At 46.0% G+C, this 18,422-nt stretch overlaps 1 protein-coding gene across 1 annotated transcript in view; it reads right to left on the minus strand.

Annotated features, from left to right (window-relative positions):
• EEFSEC (eukaryotic elongation factor, selenocysteine-tRNA specific) overlaps positions 1-18,422 on the minus strand; it is a 103,512-nt gene that overhangs the window by 23,090 nt on the left and 62,000 nt on the right. The window contains exon 6 of the mRNA XM_065687353.1: positions 13,638-13,794. Coding sequence (XP_065543425.1) covers positions 13,638-13,794 — 157 coding nt within the window. The remainder of the gene's footprint in view (positions 1-13,637; positions 13,795-18,422) is intronic.

Genomic DNA, 18,422 nt, shown 5'->3' on the forward strand with positions numbered 1-18,422 from the left:
ACATCTAATACATGAGTAAAAGCTTTAAGTACAGAAAGCATCAACAGGTCTCCAGCAGGAGATTCCCAACCATCCACAAGCAAAACCAGGAAACTTCAGATTCTGAGTAACACTGACCATGCCCCCAGGCTCCCAGGGTTTCTCTCCCTCCTCAACATCCTAAAAGCAACCACTTCATGTAACAGAAATCCATCCTTTATGAAAGTCAGAGTTAAGTCATTCAACCAAGCTCACTGCAGAACTCCACAGCCCAGTCTCCTTACGAGTACCAGCATTTTCTCTTGTAAGATTCTGAGCTTTATTAAAGAGATGTTTAAAATGTGGTGTTAATCTACCTATAATTTTTTCCAAATGCCAAATAAAAAGGATTTATCCCCCCTCCCCGTGCTTATAAGAAATCTCCATCCCTGGCAGTGTTCAAGGCCAGGCTGGACAGAGCCTTGGGCAACACTGTCTACTGTGAGGCATCCCTGCCCATGGCATAGGGGTTGACATGAAACTGACCTAAAGGTCCTTTCCAACCCGAACCACTCTATGCCTAAGAAGCAAATTCTAAATGAGAATCCTTCCAGCCTTTGCTCCAGCAGACATTTACTCTGAAACCCTGTCACAGATTTAAGAGCAAACACTAGTGAAATGCATGATGACCAACTGGACAGAAACAGTCACATTACTCTGGTTTCACAGTTGTGAGAAACTAAGTCACTTTTTTACTGGAATAAATTGGCAAATATTAAAAGATACGTACATATTGTAGGATTTGCTCCAAATCCTTCATTTCTGTTCACCCTTCAGTGGAAAAGGGATCTTAAAACATCCAACCACTTTCAAAAGGAAGAGAAACTCAAGACAGAACATGGGTCACTAAAGCCAAGCTTAAGTTCCACTTAAAGTAAAAAACAACAATGCTGATAATTCACTGAGTAGCTCAGTCTTGTTCTGCATGTGCACCATTTCAAGACAATAAAATACAAACCACAACTACAATTGCATTATATCCTCAAGCTACTGGAAGCAACAAGGAAAATGCAAAGGAAAACTAGGATTGGGGAAACAGGCAGCAGTTTCCACACGGACTCCAGCAGGACTATAATCGTTGTACATCTCCTAAGCAGGTACTTGTGAGAACAGTGGATTGCAATGAGCCATGAAAAGAAAATCCTCAGCTCATGATCTAGAGCCTGCTCCTGTCAACAGAACATGCATTCTTTAGCTGATTTCCAGCCCTTGAAGACGTCGTCTTCCTCTCCCACCAGCAGCAGTACCTGGCACAGCCCGTGGTACCATTGCGCTAGCTTGAAAATACAATTCATTGCAAAGAAAACAGATCCGTGTTCTTCATATTGCATTCATATTATAGAATCATAGAATAGTTTGGGTTGGAAAGGACCTCAAGATCATCCAGTTCCAACCCCCCTGCCATGGGCAGGGACACCTCACACTAAACCATCCCACCCAAGGCTTCATCCAACCTGGCCTTGAGCACTGCCAGGGATGGAGCACTCACAACCTCCCTGGGCAACCCATTCCAGTGCCTCACCACCCTCACAGGAAAGAATTTCCTCCTTAGATCCAATCTAAACTTCCCCTGTTTAAGTTTTAACCCGTTACCCCTTGTCCTGTCACTACAGTCCCTGATGAAGAGTCCCTCCCCAGCATCCCTATAGGCCCCCTTAAGATACTGGAAGGCTGCTATGAGGTCTCGACGCAGCCTTCTCTTCTCCAGGCTGAACAGCCCCAACTTCCTCAGCCTAGCTGATGCTTTAGGAACACACAGGCAAGCAGTCCCTCTCCTCACATATCCATACACTAACTGGCCAAAACAGAACACAGGGAATGTTGTTCATTCACAGATGGAAAACCAAGAAGGTAAGTAAATGCATTCAGCAGTAAATAGGTACCTGGCAGCAAACCCATGTACTGAACTGAACATCTTCAGGTGCCCAGCAAAAGGCGGCACCACACCAACAGTGCTCTTCATTTAGACACAAAGGGACAGTTTAGGATGAAACCCCAAGTAACCGAAGGGATGGCACAGGTTCAGGGTTCTGTACTCCATAGATTTACTTTATGTCCCATCCCTGGCAGTGCTCAAAGCCAGGTTGGACACAGGGGCTTGGAGCAAGCTGCTCCAGTGGAAGGGGTCCCTGCCTGGGGCAGGGGCTGGAACTGGGTGAACTTTAAGGTCCCTTCGACCCAAACCAGGCTGGGGTTCTATAAAACCCAAGCAACAGCTGAGGCTGCTCAAGGATGGGTGTGCAAGGGGATTGGCAGAGGAAGGAGCTGTAGGAGTAAGAAGAGGTAAATGACCAACAGAGAGGGAATGAACAGGGATGGCAGAGCAGAGATTATGGCAAGACATCAGCAGAATGGACCCAGCTGGCTCACCAGTTATTACAGGGAAACCAGGCTCTCCAAATCACCACATTGTCTGCATCTCCTAATCCGGAATAGTTGGGAGGGATGAAAGGTAAAGGGGTGCAGGGAATTGAGGGCTCAAAGGTTTCAAAGACTGTTCTGATAAGACCCACAGCCCAGACACAATATGGAATTCTGGTGGCTGAAGTTACAATCTCAGATGCTTTACAAAAGACTTTTCGAAGCAGAAGGACTTTTTTCTCCTACTTTACCCATAACTTTTATGCCAGGTATTAAGTACTTGTGTTTTCTGCAGGTTTTTTAATGCAGTAGTACTGTAGTTACAAGAAGGAAATGCTTTTATTGCTTATGTATAATATTAGACATAAATCATGTCACGGCAGACACCCTCCATCAAAACAGGTCTACTGAAGCTCCAGTTATTTCCTGTTCTTGAAATCCCATTGTGAAAACACGAACCAAAGGCTGCTTTTCGCACAGACTTCCTTGAAATCAATGCACACCATTAAGAACAACTGTTTTTTGTCCCCAAACTCAAAACACTGATCAGACTCCCAAGGTTCACGTCCTTGTCACGCGACGGTTCTCATCCACCAAGCACCGGCCACTGCTGGGAGTCCATACTTCAAATAGCCTACAATTTGCAAAGCACAAAGCTCTGTTCCTCCAGGAAGCCCCCATGGTGCATGTTTTAACTCAGACTTCAAAAAGCTATCAGAACAAACACTGGGGGAAAGGGAAGGTGAAAGGCCCAAGGGATGAACGATCAAAATGGAGTAAATAAGCACAGTTTACAGAGAGATTTCATTGCAAGAGGGCAACCTGAAAGCACGAGCTGCCCTTGTGGAGATATTTGTTAAGATCAAAGTTAAATTACACGAAGGCTTAGAACTTCAGTATTTTCCACCCAGACAGTGCGAAGCCAGGAGTGAGGATGGAGCATCCAGAGATGGTGGCGTGTGCTGGGCTGCACCCCCAGAGCGTGAGCAGCAGCTCAGGGAGGGGATCCTGCCCCTCTGCTGCACATTGTGGGACCCCCCCTGCAGTCCTGATCCAGCTCCAGAGCAGCAGCACAAGAGGGATGTGGAGCTGTTGGAGTGAGCCCAGAGGAGGAGATGCTGCGAGGGCTGGAGCAGCTCTGCTCTGGAGCCAGGCTGAGAGAGGTGGGCTGGGGCAGCCTGGAGAAGAGAAGGCTCCTGAAGGGGAGACCTGAGAGCAGCTCCAGTGCCTAAAGGGGCTGCAGGGAACCTGGAGAGGGGCTTGGGACAAGGGCCTGTAGGGACAGGCCAAGGGGAATGGCTTGAACCTGCCCGAGGGGAGACTGAGCTGAGCTCTTAGGCAGAAGCTCTTCCCTGTGAGGGTGCTGAGGCACTGGCACAGGGTGCCCAGAGAAGCTGTGGCTGCCCCATCCCTGGCAGTGCTCAAGGCCAGGTTGGACACAGGGGTTGGAGCACCCTGCTCTAGTGGAAGGGGTCCCTGCCAACCCAAACCAGCCTGGGATTCTATGCAATAATTTCTTCTTTTGTATTGTACAAACCAGCCACAGACCTGTGAGCGCCATCCAGAGCTCATGGCTTCCGCATCCTTGCTGTAGGTAAACCAGATGGCTCCTGAAGAAAGCTGCCCACTGGAGGTCAGTGGAAATTCCCCTGAACACATCACCCCACAGTCCCTGCTGCCATCTCCCACCAGAACAAGCATCCCTTCACCATGAAATCAGCACTTAAACACCTGGAACAGTAAAGAAGCAACTACAAAACTTCCAAGTCCCCACCACGTTTTCAGGCATTTAACAATTAAGTAGCACCATGTTTTGCCAGCTGAGTCCCGTACCTGAATCCACAGGGATCCTCCAAATCCTCCACATTTAGCTGTGCTGACATCAACCAAGTCCTTAGCAAGAAGTACAATGCTTAACCAAGTGGCAGGGAACTGATATAAACTTCCATCAGACACACTACATTGTTACCCTCAGAAGAAGCTGTACTTGGTCCTTTCAGTACTTTTGGCAAGGCACACACTGAAGCATCCCAAACCTGCCCAGCGGAAGGGTTCTTGTGCTGAGCTAGATGAGAACTACATTAAAAAAGAAGAAAATTAAACTAGAAAAAGGATATTCCCATTCTAGGAGATATAAGGCATTACAGGATTATTGGGGTTTGGAGCTTTAAGGTGGCTCAGCCAAACTGCACAGACACATAATAAAAACCACTGTCGGCTTTATTCTTTCTACAGAAAAAAGAGAAGTAATGTTTTCACACTTGAAATTACAGCAAGAGTGTATTCAATTTGCAAAATGAAACACCTAAAAAGGACCACAAAACCCAACCTGAAGGCAGCACAAGCATCCCGCTCTTGGGTGCGGGATGCGTATGACACTAATCCAAACGGCTTGCAGTTTCAGCAGCATGAACGCAGTAAAGCCAAAATGAAACGCAGAGTTTGGTGTGGACAGAGCGGGGGAGTTGGTTTGTGGTGCCTGGAGCAAGGGGGCTCCAAGTGAAAAACACCCCAAATGACAACGCAGCAAATTAAAACTGGAATATAGCTCTGTTCTGCAGTTGTACGCTCATAGAGCAGTGCAATTACCACGCACGCAAAGCAGGGTAGGGTTGCTCTTACAGAAAAAATAAGCTTCCTCATTTCCTCATTTAGAATATTTAACTTTGCCACCCACCAACATGGTGTTTCCCCCCGCCCTCTTTTTCCTTCAAAAAGGTGACCCCCAGGTACAAGAACCTCATTTAACATAGGATTTCCTACGTGCATTGGGCCCGGCTCGGGGCAGCCACACAGGGATGGGTTCACAGCAGCACCGTGGAGCCAAAAGGTATAAAGATCATTTGGAAGAGGCCACTGGGTGAGCTCAGGTGATGTGACGGTCCAAACGAGCTCAGAACACCACAGCATCCTCTGCTGCATCTGCTACAGACGCGTCCTACCCACGACGCAGGGCCATGCAACTTCCCACAGTAATGCCATTACCCCCAAATAACAGAGCCTGGATTAACTGGGAAGACTCAAAGCCACAAGAGACCCTACACAGAAGGCAGGTTACAGCACACAGCAGCACCACCAGCTCCCAGCTCTACCGCAAATCTCGAGCTAAGTGCACTTCTGAAACCCCAGATCCAAAAACCACGCAACCAAGTGCAAGTGGCAGTTGAATTTATGTATCCAGCTCTTGGGGCTTAGGAGCATCTTACACAGAATGACTTGAGTTTATCTAAGAAAAGAAACAACCCTCACAAGTTTTTATTTCCATTTAAATGAAAGGAAAAGCCTCCTTTGGGGGCTCACCACTGAGTACTGCGGAGAGCTGACTGCCCACCTCACTGCCAACCAAAACAACCACCGCCCCACTTCCAAGCGCTTGTGAAACCCCACAGTTGTCTCCCGAGCTCCCCACGCCACCAGATCCACATTCCAGCCTCAAATTAAGATAATCGAATTCCAACTATAGCATCTTTCCAGTCTGCAACAGGGATTTGAAACTTCACTTTAAGACACCACCGGAGCGACTGCTGTTCTTGGAGGCAGAGAAGGAAACTGTTCATTAGCACACACTTGGAAAAGAGCACTTTGGCAGCTACATTCTCGACAGCCTCCATCTGCAAAGGACAACCTCGTGCACAGGGCCAGGATGGACTCTCCTTTTTAGCCTCCCCTCAAGAGCCCACAATGGAACAGCACTGGAGCATCCCCAGGTCAGAACAAACCCCCTCTACCTTGCACACCCTGAGACTGCTGGCAGGGATGTTTCATCACTGGGTTTTATTATGGGTTTCCCCCCTCCCAAGCGGTACAGGTAGAAGTACAGATACTCATGCTATGGGCAAACAAATCCCATCTGCTGGAATTAGTTTTCTTTTATTAATAGGATTTTTTTTTTGCTTAAATTGCACAAAAAATTGATTTCCTATTTACAGTGGGACCCCAGTGAAGTGCAAAAGACCAAGGAACTGATTACTCATTGAGGAGAAAAAGTAGTATGGGACAACTGGTCAGTTACGAAGCATTGCCCCAAACCTGTAACGTTTTCCTTGTGTGTGTCAGTGTGGGGAATGCAATCACAAACGGATCTGGTATCAGAACGCATCTCCCAGTGGAGAGCTAACTGAGATGCTCTCCTTTTTCATACCCAAGTTTTAAATGCTTGACTTTGCAATCTGATCACTTTTTCCTTCTACAGAAGGACTCAAACACTGCTGCATCACCTGGTAATTCCATAATCCACCTCTGCTCGATCCCAGAAGAGCAGCTTGCTGAACAGACACTCCAACAGCAACTTCAAATCCAAACAAGAGCCTGAACCTGCTCTGGGTACAGCATCTACTCCTGTGCAACCACCGGCTGCTTCTGAAACCAACCCTACAATCAACACATCACCCTTCATTCACAGCTCTAAGTTTAGACTTAGTCCCGCAGCTCTTCCACTACATTCAAGGCCAGGATCTGCTGATAACATGAACGATGCAGCCAGCCACATAATAAGTTAACACTTTCTTGACTTGTGTTTTCATTCAGAAGGAATGTGCACAAATCTTGACTTGGATTCTACAGAAAGAACCCTCTAAGGTCAATAAATCTGGACATCCAGCTAAAGGTCAATACAGGCTTACAGGATGTCAACCTGCAAGAGGGAAGCTGGATCCTTTCAGGCCAACCTTTCTAAGTGCAGTACACACTCCTGGTTCCTGCCTGGTCACTGGGATGTTCACATCACTGCAGCTTAATCTGCTCGAGAGGGGATCACACCAGGGAGCATTGCTTCCCTGGCAACGGTCCTCTCCAGCCCCTGTCCATACAACACCAGCCAACGCTCACAAAAAGGAGAGCAGGAGATTTATGTTTCAAGTACCCCTTAAGGATTTTAGGTTTTGTTTGGTTTAGAGGGTAGGGGAAGAGAGGCTGTGAAAGAACACGCAGAGCTAATCTCCAGCTTTCAAACAAAACACAGCTACATGGATTCCACTGCCCTTGGGCTTTCGCTTTGCCTCTTGACTGAAAGCCTGCTCAGCCTCACCTGATCCGACAGGATGGCAACCCACCAGGCTCTGCAGCCAACCACTTTGTATTTTCTTTTCTTAACAGAGGAGCCAGGCTGGGCAAACACGGCCATTAGATGTGCCTGAATTTCATTTGGCTGAAGAGAAGAAGATTATCCCATTTTAATGCAACACAAGCGAAGAATTCCAAGTGTCAAGATCGCCCACAAAAAAAGTATGCTGCTCAGTGACAGGGTGTTTAATTGTTCTGAGTGCAATGAAAAGGTTTAGACTGTCCCATTCCTGCTGATGTCAGGAAGGACTTGCCCTCCGAGTTCCAGAGTTGGGAATAGGACATTTATCTGCTGTCAGCTATTTAAAGCTTGCCTCCTACAGTTGCTTAAGAAAAGCCACGTAACTAATATTCCATAAATGCCAGCTACATTGTGATGAGAGCCTGCAGACATATACCCCTTGGATAATAACACTAAAAAATTATATCAGTAACACAATGAAGCTATTTTGAAGGTGGAAGCTATAGAAAACAACGTGATACCCGTTATTTTCCTGCTGCAGTTTTCCATCTTTGCATAACTGCCATTTCCCTCATCCTGCTTAACCTCTGACTTCCTTAAATGCTAAAATCTCTTTTAACCCCCCGATTTTTAACTGGAATTGCAACGATGCAGAGTAGTGCTGTTCATGTGCAGCTCTTCCATTACAGCAGTCCCACCGTGTCATGAAGCACTTTGAAACCAGTGTGGGATCCCAGCCAATGCAAAAAGTCCATGGCAACATAAAACCACCACAGACACACTATCTCTGTAGTACATTATGGGAGAAACACGTATTTAGCACTTCTGCCCTCAATTTCACATATAAGGACACAAGGGATTCTCAAGAATAAAGCACACAGGTTAATTCTTACCACTTCATGTCATCTCATACCAAAGGTGTAGGGTCCTAGACACACTGCATTCCCCAACCTAGTGAGCACATCCCTGGGATCGTTTCAGAACGGACTTTATGGTGCATTTAACCCCTCTACCACAACGAGCAGTGGGAACAGCAAAGACAGACCTGCTCTCTTATACACAATGAGCATTACAAATGCAAGGCCAGAAGTCACAGACGCAGACTGAATTCACCTCTTGTAAAAGCCTCAAAACTCCGGTTATCCTGCACAGGTGGGAAGAACAGCAAAGAAAAAAAAACCCACCTTATATTCTAATGCTCTCATTTGTGTCCTTTCTTGTGAAACGGGTGCCTTTTATTACATTTAGGTGTGCCCGCTTCAGAAGCCTGTTCAACCGTTGGGAGCGTCAGATATGCTTCATTCACATTAAGCAACACGGTAGCTTTCAACTCATCTCACATAGAGCAATTTTCACTGTAGAGTCAAAGGGGAGAATGACAGTCAAACACGCTGCAGTGCCTCAGACAGGACGAGCACTTCACCAGCAGCTAGACAAGCTAGGACAGAAAGGAAAGTGAACTACGCCTGAGGCACCACATATGCTCCAATTAGGGTTAAAAGCCACTACATTTCACAGCCATCAAACACAAGTGCAACATACCAACACCAATGAAATGGGCGTAGCCAGAGCCAGTCTCTGTCGGGATTCAAACCGAGCAGAGCTTTACAGGGTCAGCTCTTGTCTGAGAGACAGTTGAACAAAATCCACCATTAGCACTAAGTTATTCCAACCATTGGCTGAATTTCCCCCTGAATTTCTTATCACCTGCAATGGCATTCCTAGGTGCACCCGGTGTTGAAATAAGCATCTTCCAAAGGCTGCCACTGTTAGCTTTTGTCTTCTTTAGAATAAGGCCCTTCGACATACAGCTCCTGCTTCCCAAACCGGTTCTCGACCCAGAGGCGAACAGTTCTTTCCACTCATTTACCTGTACAATGCAGAGCTCCCAGTTACAACTCCAACCCAACCTCATCCATCCCTTACACACACGCACAACTCACAGTGTAGTTTAAACTGCTGTTCAAACCCTGGTTGGTTTTGAAGCAGGTTATTCAACCAAGCAAAACTCTTGTGAGTTTAGAGATTACATCTCCACTTTTTATACGTTTGGTCATACAACCCCTCTGGAACATAGAATAGTTTGGGTTGGAAAGGACCTCAAGATCATCCAGTTCCAACCCCCCTGCCATGGGCAGGGACACCTCACACTAAACCATCCCACCCAAGGCTTCATCCAACCTGGCCTTGAACACTGCCAGGGATGGAGCACTCACAACCTCCCTGGGCAACCCATTCCAGTGCCTCACCACCCTCACAGGAAAGAATTTCCTCCTTAGATCCAATCTAAACTTCCCCTGTTTCAGTTTGAGCCCGTTACCCCTTGTCCTGTCACTACAGTCCCTGATGAAGAGTCCCTCCCCAGCATCCCTATAGGCCCCCTTCAGGTACTGGAAGGCTGCTCTGAGGTCTCCATGCAGCCTTCTCTTCTCCAGGCTGAACAGCCCCAACTTCCTCAGCCTGTCTTCATACGGGAGGTGCTCCAGACCCTGATCATCCTCGTGGCCTCCTCTGGACTTGTTCCAACAGTTCCATGTCCTTTTTATGTTGAGGACACCAGGAGTGTCACCCTGCCAATTAACACATCTTAAAGCTTGCTGTTCCTCAGTTAAAACCCAAAGAGCTCCACAAGCCAGGCCTGCAGAAGGGCAGCTGTGCCAGAAAATACTTCTTTGTATTTACTTTAAACTAGACGCTGCTGCAAACAGTCTAGAAAGTAGGTTATACCTTGTCATTCGAGCAATAACAGCATGCCTGAACACAAAAACAAGATGAAAAACACACTGTCCTCCTACTCTCCACCACCCTGACCTCTCCGCTTCACCCCAACACAGGCACTAGGAAACACCCAGGCAAACTACATGAGTATTCTCAAAGTGGATCTACATCATTTTCCTCTGCAAAGATAACCTGGCAGCGCAAGAAATCTCTGCTAAACAGCATCTCTCAATAGCCAAGTTACACTTTGCATTAGTTCATGTTATTAACTTCTACCTCCTTGGACCACCCTCAGGGATCCTTCTCCATTATGTTCTTCAAATGCTTGCAGATAATCATATCTCCCACTTAGACAACATTTAGCCAAGTTTCATGCATTTCTTTTCATCTTCTTTCTCTCATAAATCAATCCCTTCAGCCTCTCCAGCATTCTTGCTGCTCTTCCCTGAATTTCTTCCAAACTACCAACATCTTTCAGCGACTGAGGAACTTCCAATTGCATGCTGTACTCGAGATGTGTTTTTGTACTCTAAAGAAAGATAATTAAGTCTTTTCAAGAAATATTAATGCTCCAAGCCTGGAATAAATCTAAATCAGAGATTATTTCTTTCCCCCCAGAACGGATAGTAATTATCCCTATTTCACAAACAGAAGAGCAGAGCGAAGTATCTGACTTACTGCTGCACACAAGCAGTGCCAGAATAAGAAACAGATCCATGTTCTGCCATTCCCAGTTGTGCTCTGCCAACTTTCAGCCCACAGATGATGTGAGACAACGTTCCCAGGCTGTGATCCACAGAGGAACACAAGCCATTTCCAAGTGACTACAGAACAACGCTTGGGGAGCCCAACAGTTGCCCAGTGAGAGGACATAGTGTTGGAGGCTGCTGGCACCAGTGGGACTAAAACCACCCTACAAACGCACCATGGTCTGCTATGACCTTAAGTAGTCAGGACACAAGTCTCTGATGCATCTACCTCATTTTCACTGCTATTTAGAGGTTCGTTCCTAAAACCAACCCTTATTTATCATAGAATCCCAGACTGGTTTGTGCTGGAAGGGACCTTAAAGCTCATCCAGTTCTAACCCCTGCCACAGCAGGGACATCTTCCACTGGAGCAGCTTGCTCCAAGCCCGTGTCCAACTTGGCCCTATAGACACTGGAGCTGCTCTAAGGTGTCCCCTTAAGAAGCCTTCTCTTCTCCAGGCTGAACCAGACCAACTTATCCTCAGGTTAACTACCTGAACAACTTATTCCCTTCCAGAGGTTAAGACTGGTTTTAAATATGAGAGGACTGACGCCTGCCAGGCTGAGGCAGTTTAACTCACACGTTTCCTCCCCTTCCCTCATACATTTGTGAAGGAATCATGGGGAAATAACTTCAGAAAAATTAAAGAGAACTCTTCACAAAAGAATTCCATAAAACCCTGGGCAAGGGGAGGCTGAGAATGGGGCAAAGGGAGAGAAGAGGCTGATCAGTTAAATTTAACAAAACAAATAAACCCCCCCCCCAAACCCCACAAACAGGATGCAGACACATTAAAAAAGCAACACTGATCTAACAAAGGAATGTGAACTACAGTTGACTTAAACAGCATCACAGCAATAGCCCTCCCCCTCCACACAAATCTCTACATCTCTTAAAGACACAGCGTTTAGCCCCTTCCAAAGTCTGTGGTTCTTTCCCCGGCTAGCCACATGCTGGTTGACGCTCTTAGCTCGAGCTGATTGAGCTTATTGCCTTTTCTTTCCAGACAACAAGGGTGCCCAAGTCTGACCCGGACTCCAAAGCAAACTAACTGTATTATTCTGCCAGCCTTCCAGAGGTATTAAATTCTACCATTCCTGCTGCATATTCTTCTCATTGAAAGAACAAACTAGAAAGGCTCCTCTGTTTCATGGTCTGCTGTTAAACATCAGGAGAGTATAACCAAGATTAGATAACAAACACCTCGGTGAAAGGTATCATTTCTTCCCACTAACTTAATATCCAAAGCAAGAAGCTATTTCTAAGTCAGTGTATGATTTGCTTAACTTGACTGCTGGTTTGCAATTACAGCTCCTGCTTACAGGTGACAGTCTCCTTATGAGGCTTCTCCCCAGCCCATGAAGAACCATTTCCTCCATTCCCAACGCAGAAATGGCAGAGTAAATGCCATCCCTCCCGTTGTCCTTCTCTTTCATCCTATTTTTACCTCCAGGAGAGAAAAGCTACTAAGAATACTACATTTTTAAGCAAGATAGCATCTTGACTTTCAGCTTGAACCCTTTTCAGCTGTAAGGTCACTACACATCATTTCACCACCCACCAAAAGCAGCCTATTCTCAGAGAACGCTTAAAAGCTTTTCTGGGCTAGAAAATACAAAACATACGTGTATCTGGTGAAACCTCTTGCTTTACATATACACTATGCTTGCTAAGTAGGCTCCCAGACCTATTTGTAAAGCCCAGCAAAACTGGAATCACAGCTAAGATAGAACACAGGAGGGGTTTTGTTCAGTCCAAAATTCTTATCTTGCAATAGGAAGAAAGAAATTGCTGACGGTCAAAATTAGTGCTGTTGCATCAAGCCTTAAATTAAATGGAAAACAGCCCATCTTCAGCAAGAAATCAGGAAACCTCAGGCTTCTCTATAGACCAGTCACTATGTGACTGGTTGCTGTCACAGAACATCACAATTTCTTTCCTTTACTTGTACTACAGAAATAATCTCTCCAAAGAGGGTGGAGGATTAACTAGTGACAAGCGGGCTGGAGACACTACAGAAGTACAAAAGTACTTCTGAGTATCCTTAAAATCTTATCCCACCATCTTGAGTTAAACACAGCACCTATTCAAAAGCACCTGCTGAAAAGGCTTGGAACTTTCCTATCTTACAGGAAGGAGAAAATCAACCACAGTAGTGATGCTTTTAAACTCCAGCACCCATCGTTCCTCATGCTCTAACCCAAAGATGCATAAATCCTTGCTGTAATTCACCGAGGATGAAAAATACAGTACTATATAGTATCATAAAACCAGGAGACATGAGCAATAAAAAAACCTCTCAAGATTTCCAAAGACTCATTTATCAAACAGTTTTTGCGTGAAGGCAAGTTAGGTAATAACATGCAGAACAGAGCCAATTTAAGACACTTGCATCCACTATGCTATATATTTAATAAGCAGCTACAGTGACTGCAGGTTGGTCTTCCTTTCTTTGTTCAGAAGGGCTATGGTGCAAATCATACTGATATTAAGAGAGCAGAGATTTCCACAAACCATTTCCATGGCACTGACACAAAGTCATTTGGAGACCCACATTTGTTAACACAGAAGATGTGGCTTCGAGCCACCCAGTCTCACAGCCACCATCACTCAACTAGAAGAGGTACAACCCACCAAACCAACGGTCCAACTGGGTTTGAGCTCACTTCAGAACTTCGGGAGGCTACTGGTAACATTCAGACTTGTGACATGGGAAGACCCTCTGCACTTGACACCCATCAGCATTTGTTAGCTGACAAGCACCTACCTGGGATTCGGATTTTAAACTTGCCGCTTTGTCCAAAGCCACCGTCTATTATCCCATCCTCTCCAGTGGACAGCTTCACTTTCAGACCCACGAAAATCTGGATGTTTGTTTCCTTTTTAAACAAGGAGCGACCGATCACGCTGTAATCATCCATCACCTGCAAGAGAGACAGGGCTTCATGAGCGAAGTGACAAGAGCTACACCTCTGAGGTACACGCACCTCAGCGACTTCCAGCATCCTGCCCTTGGAAAACCATTTACCTCCAAAGGAACAGAATTCTGGAAGAGTCATCAGAAATGTTGAGTTTAAGACGATTTGTGCCTAAAACCACCGAAGACTTCGTGAGTTAAAATATTCGTGCTTTCACCTCCTTCCTTACAACCTAGGAAGAGCAAACCCCTGCATCAGAACATGCTGTAAAGGTCCATTAAAATGTCTTTCCTACTTTGAAACCTTTCCATGGAAGTCATTGAAGCACCTGTGCTCACAAAAAGTTTATTCCACTCCTTTCCCACAGCCAAGTACGTTATCACCTACACAAACGTTCTGCCTCTCAGCTCCAGACCTGCCCTCCTCCTGCTACACCTCCGAAAAAGTGCCAGAATTACTCAGAGTTTCTAAACAGAGCCTTTTAAATATTCACCTTTACACACGGATTTGTGAAACTAAAGGCCCTATGACCGCTGCATCCAATTTTAATTTCAAGGTTTGTAACCCAGTGGGAAGAGCCATTCCGAGGCCAATTGTTAATTAAGCTATCAGGAACAAGCGGCAGCAAGGCTTGGGGGGTGAGGAGAGATAACCAACCCTCCCTCAGGCACTGCGAAGGGGAAGGTGCACTCAAGTGAGCCTAATCCTGCAGGTGTGAATATCGTCTGCCTCATGCCTGGCCTTACTCTCACAGTTGTGGCAAGAACATTTATTTATCAGAAGAAATAAGGGGCTGTTACTCAAATATTCTCAAGATGATTTTGTGTGTGCGTGTCCCAGTTCTTCTTTGCATCTGCAGAGCAAATTTTAGGTAAACCTAAGGGTTTCAAGGCCAAAGTGACTTAGGAAAGGCAAGAATTAGAACCAATCTTGAACACTCACCTTTAGCCATTTAAATAAGGACTCAAAGTATTCCTGGTTCATTAAGCTACTCTCCTTCACTGAAGCCTCCTCCGTAGCCAGCAGTGCGCACACACTCAAACCCCTGACACCGTTTATTATGTTGGTACGTGTGCCTCTCGATGCCAACCTCAGTATGGCAGTAAACCTAACAGAAATTCCATTTTTGTTTAATTCTAAATGGGCTTTACTTGCCCTGGAGAGGTCTGTGCAGTACTGGGGGGGCACTGGCAGGACCTCACCTGCCCCAGACCCCAGGCAAGATGAGGAATGGCTACAGCCCCTCTTACTCCTCCCATGGGGAGAGGACCAGAGCTCAGGCAGCTCCGCTCCCACCGGGTGCAGAGTCCGAGCTGCAGGCAGCAGCTTTCCAACATCCCAACAACATTCACTGCTGGATCACCCACTCATCTGTTCCCAAAACCTCATGTTTCTGGGTTTTGGTGCATCTGCCCTCTCCCCCCACTCAACGAGCACTGCTTCAAAACACCTTGTGAACCAGTAAAGGAAGCATCACTGCTCAGCAACCTCTAGCTTGTATTTAAAACTGAATAATGTCTTTTACTAGAGTCACTGATAATGGGTGGTGGTAGAGGGGAAGATAAGCCCCCAGGCACACTTGCCTTTCTTTGGCTCTGAAATAGAAGACTAGTGGCAAAAGCAGCTGTTAATTCCAACCTGCAGAAGCACTGGCATCCTTTAAAACCTTCATTTTTCCTGTTGCAGCAGCTGCTAAAATAAAACCATTGCTTCTTCCGACAAATCTTTTATTCCTACAACAAGAATGTCAAAACCGAACATTTGTCTCCTCGCTGCTGGCCCCGTGCTCCTCACCCCTGTGGTTGAGGCACAGTCTGACTCCTACCCTCCAACGAGGATCTTTCGTGTACCTTATTTTTGTAGTTATCCCCCCAAAATGGCACAGGAAGCCAACTTCTGAGACAACACAAACATCTTCTATTTTTCCTAGAGCACTTCAAAGTATCTTTAATTTAATTAAAAGGGAATTACAGGGTGAGCACTCATACCAGCCTCGATGGGTCAGTTCAGACCCCTCCCCAGCAAGAACTTGGGATGAGCTCCAAGAACAAGCGTTACATGCATCATGTATGTACCTTTGGAATAAAACCCTTATGACCCAAAGTCCTAGTTCTGTACACTAAATACTACACATCATACACTATACACCGCATATCCCATCCTGTGCCTGTCCCTGCAGCCAGCCTAGCATCAATCCACCCCTGAAGACTAAATAAGAGGATGCCTGCTGTAACAAGAACTGATCCGTCTCTGCAATAAAAGGAACGGGTGAAGGGGAGATAATTGCTACAAAGGAAACCTCATTTTCTCAACTTTATGTGAGAAAACTAAAAGAAAAATCCAAGTTTTTTTGTTTTAGTCCCGCTTTGTAAGCGGGCACAGAAGCGCGTGTTGTGTTCTCCAACTGAAACTCAACACGTCCAATTACTTTACCAGCAATTTACCTCCAATCGCTGGGGTTTAAGTTAATCCCCTTTGAGTTCTCAGAACATCTACAATGGCAATCGCTTTGCCTATTAGCTGAGCAGCCTTTTGGGAGATTTCTGCTTTCCTCTCCCTCTTTTTTTGTTATAAACTATTATCAACTTAAGAAGCCGAGCGCTGCAGCGGCAGGAAGGGATCCGCAGCCCGCGCCGCAGCGGCAGCAAGGGGCCCAGCGACCAGGGCAGACTAATTTTATTAACTTCAGGGAAACTTCAAAAAGCTTTAGGGCTTTAATGCCAGACAGAGACGACCCCAAAAGTCAGTTTAAGTGCTGCATAAACAAAGGATTAGGGCAAGCAAAAGCTGAAGGCTCCTTGCGTTTCTTGTTTATACTGTCGGAGGAGCGGGCGGGCTGGGAGAGCGCTGCCTCCCGGCTCTAATCCCTGCGGTGTACAGTGGCGGTTCAGTTCACTGACCTACATTACCATAATATTTTCTTAAATTTATGGGCAGAGGTGCTGCATCAAACTCACTTAAGGACTTTAAAAAGAAGAAGAAAAGGGGTGGGGAGGGAGAAATACCCAGAAGAGAAAAATAGTGCTGGTACAGCCTCCCCCTCTCCCTTAGGTTAGATCAGCAGCTTAGAAAGGGATTTCGAGTTCAAAGGGAACGTCTCTGTTACTCTTGTTTTATGGCTTAGACCAGAGGACACAATAGCACCGAGTTTATGAAATATCCCTTCCCACTCGGCTTTTGTGTTTGCCGGGAAAAAGTAAACAGCCCTTCCTAACCATAGCACGAGCATCCCTACGGCACCTCTGCTAATACCGACAAGTTCACAGGGAACATTAACCACTTCACCCTCCCCGTCTAAGCGGCACTTACCCCACTGCATATTGTGTGTAAAACCACAGCTAACATTACAACTCGGTGCAAACCAGAGTATAATTCCAAGGAAAATAACTGTGATTTCCCTTTGCGTGGGGACACAGGCTGTACCGCACAGCCTGTTAAACCACCCGGGTTGATAACTCGGAAAGTACTGTTGGCTGAACACCCCTCGACAACCCATCACACACATCCTGACAGCAAATAACTCCGTGCCCTAACATATCTGCAGGAGAAAAACAAAAGGGGGGGGATCAGATCAGAAACACAGAAGAACCAAAGTGGTGCCAGAATGAGAAGGGAAATAAGGAACGGTTTGAGACAGAGAAAGCAAAAGCACCGAATATTAAATACTAGAAAGAGGCACAGAGAGACAAAGAAAAACCTTTCCTGATTTAATCTGCAATTTTATGGGTTTAAATAGAAATAAAACATCTCTTTAAAAAGGATAAAAACACGTCTGAGGATTATTCTCAAACTGATAAATGAAGTCAAAGCCGAAAACAACAGGAGGGGGAAAAAAAGAACAAAAAGAACCTCCGACTAACACTGAGAACACAAAGAATTTTTATTGCATTTTTGTACTTTAGGACAAGTACACTTGAGACATCTTCATCATGATCCCTGAACAGCTCATTTATTTCTAGGGAACACTTTCCATCGCTGTGTCAGAAACGGGAATATTCTGGAGGCTGCAAATTCCTGCTCCTTCGTAAAAGCACAGCTTCATGTACTGGGAAAGAGATGGGATGTGAGGATGCAAAAAGGTGAAGGAGAAAAGAACAGAGAGGGACAAAGAAGAGGGGCTTAACAAAGTCCGCACTGGAAATCAAGCAGGAGACAAGGACAGGCTTGCAGAGAGCTGCAGTGCAAGAGGACAGTGATGTCTCTTGGAAGAAATTCGCATCCCCTTCTAAAGGCACCACAAGGATGTACAAACATCCTAAGGCTGTCCCCTTCCCACATCACCTCCAGCTCCAGTGTGGGGATCCTCTGCCTAAGGCCAACTGTCCATCATCTCCCTTGGGTCACAGACTCCTGCTGTTTGGTCAACAAGGCCTGTTAATACCAAGCAAGGCTTGGTCTGTGCCACGCTGCTGCGCAACTCAAACCCGAGTGAAGGCGAGCAGGAGAGGGATGGCCACAGTTCAGTATTGCGTAGGTTTAGTTTCACTTCACCTTTTTACTTCCAAAACGCCGAGGAAATTACATTTATATAAAACCTCAGTTATTTAAGTTGCAGAACTGGGCACTTAAGAAGTTAAGAAATGCCAGATGTCCACAGAACCTTACTCCTATCCCTCTTTGATATGCCCCGTGAT

The sequence above is a fragment of the Lathamus discolor genome, chromosome 7 (genome assembly GCF_037157495.1).
Source record: "Lathamus discolor isolate bLatDis1 chromosome 7, bLatDis1.hap1, whole genome shotgun sequence".
NCBI lineage: Eukaryota > Metazoa > Chordata > Aves > Psittaciformes > Psittacidae > Lathamus > Lathamus discolor.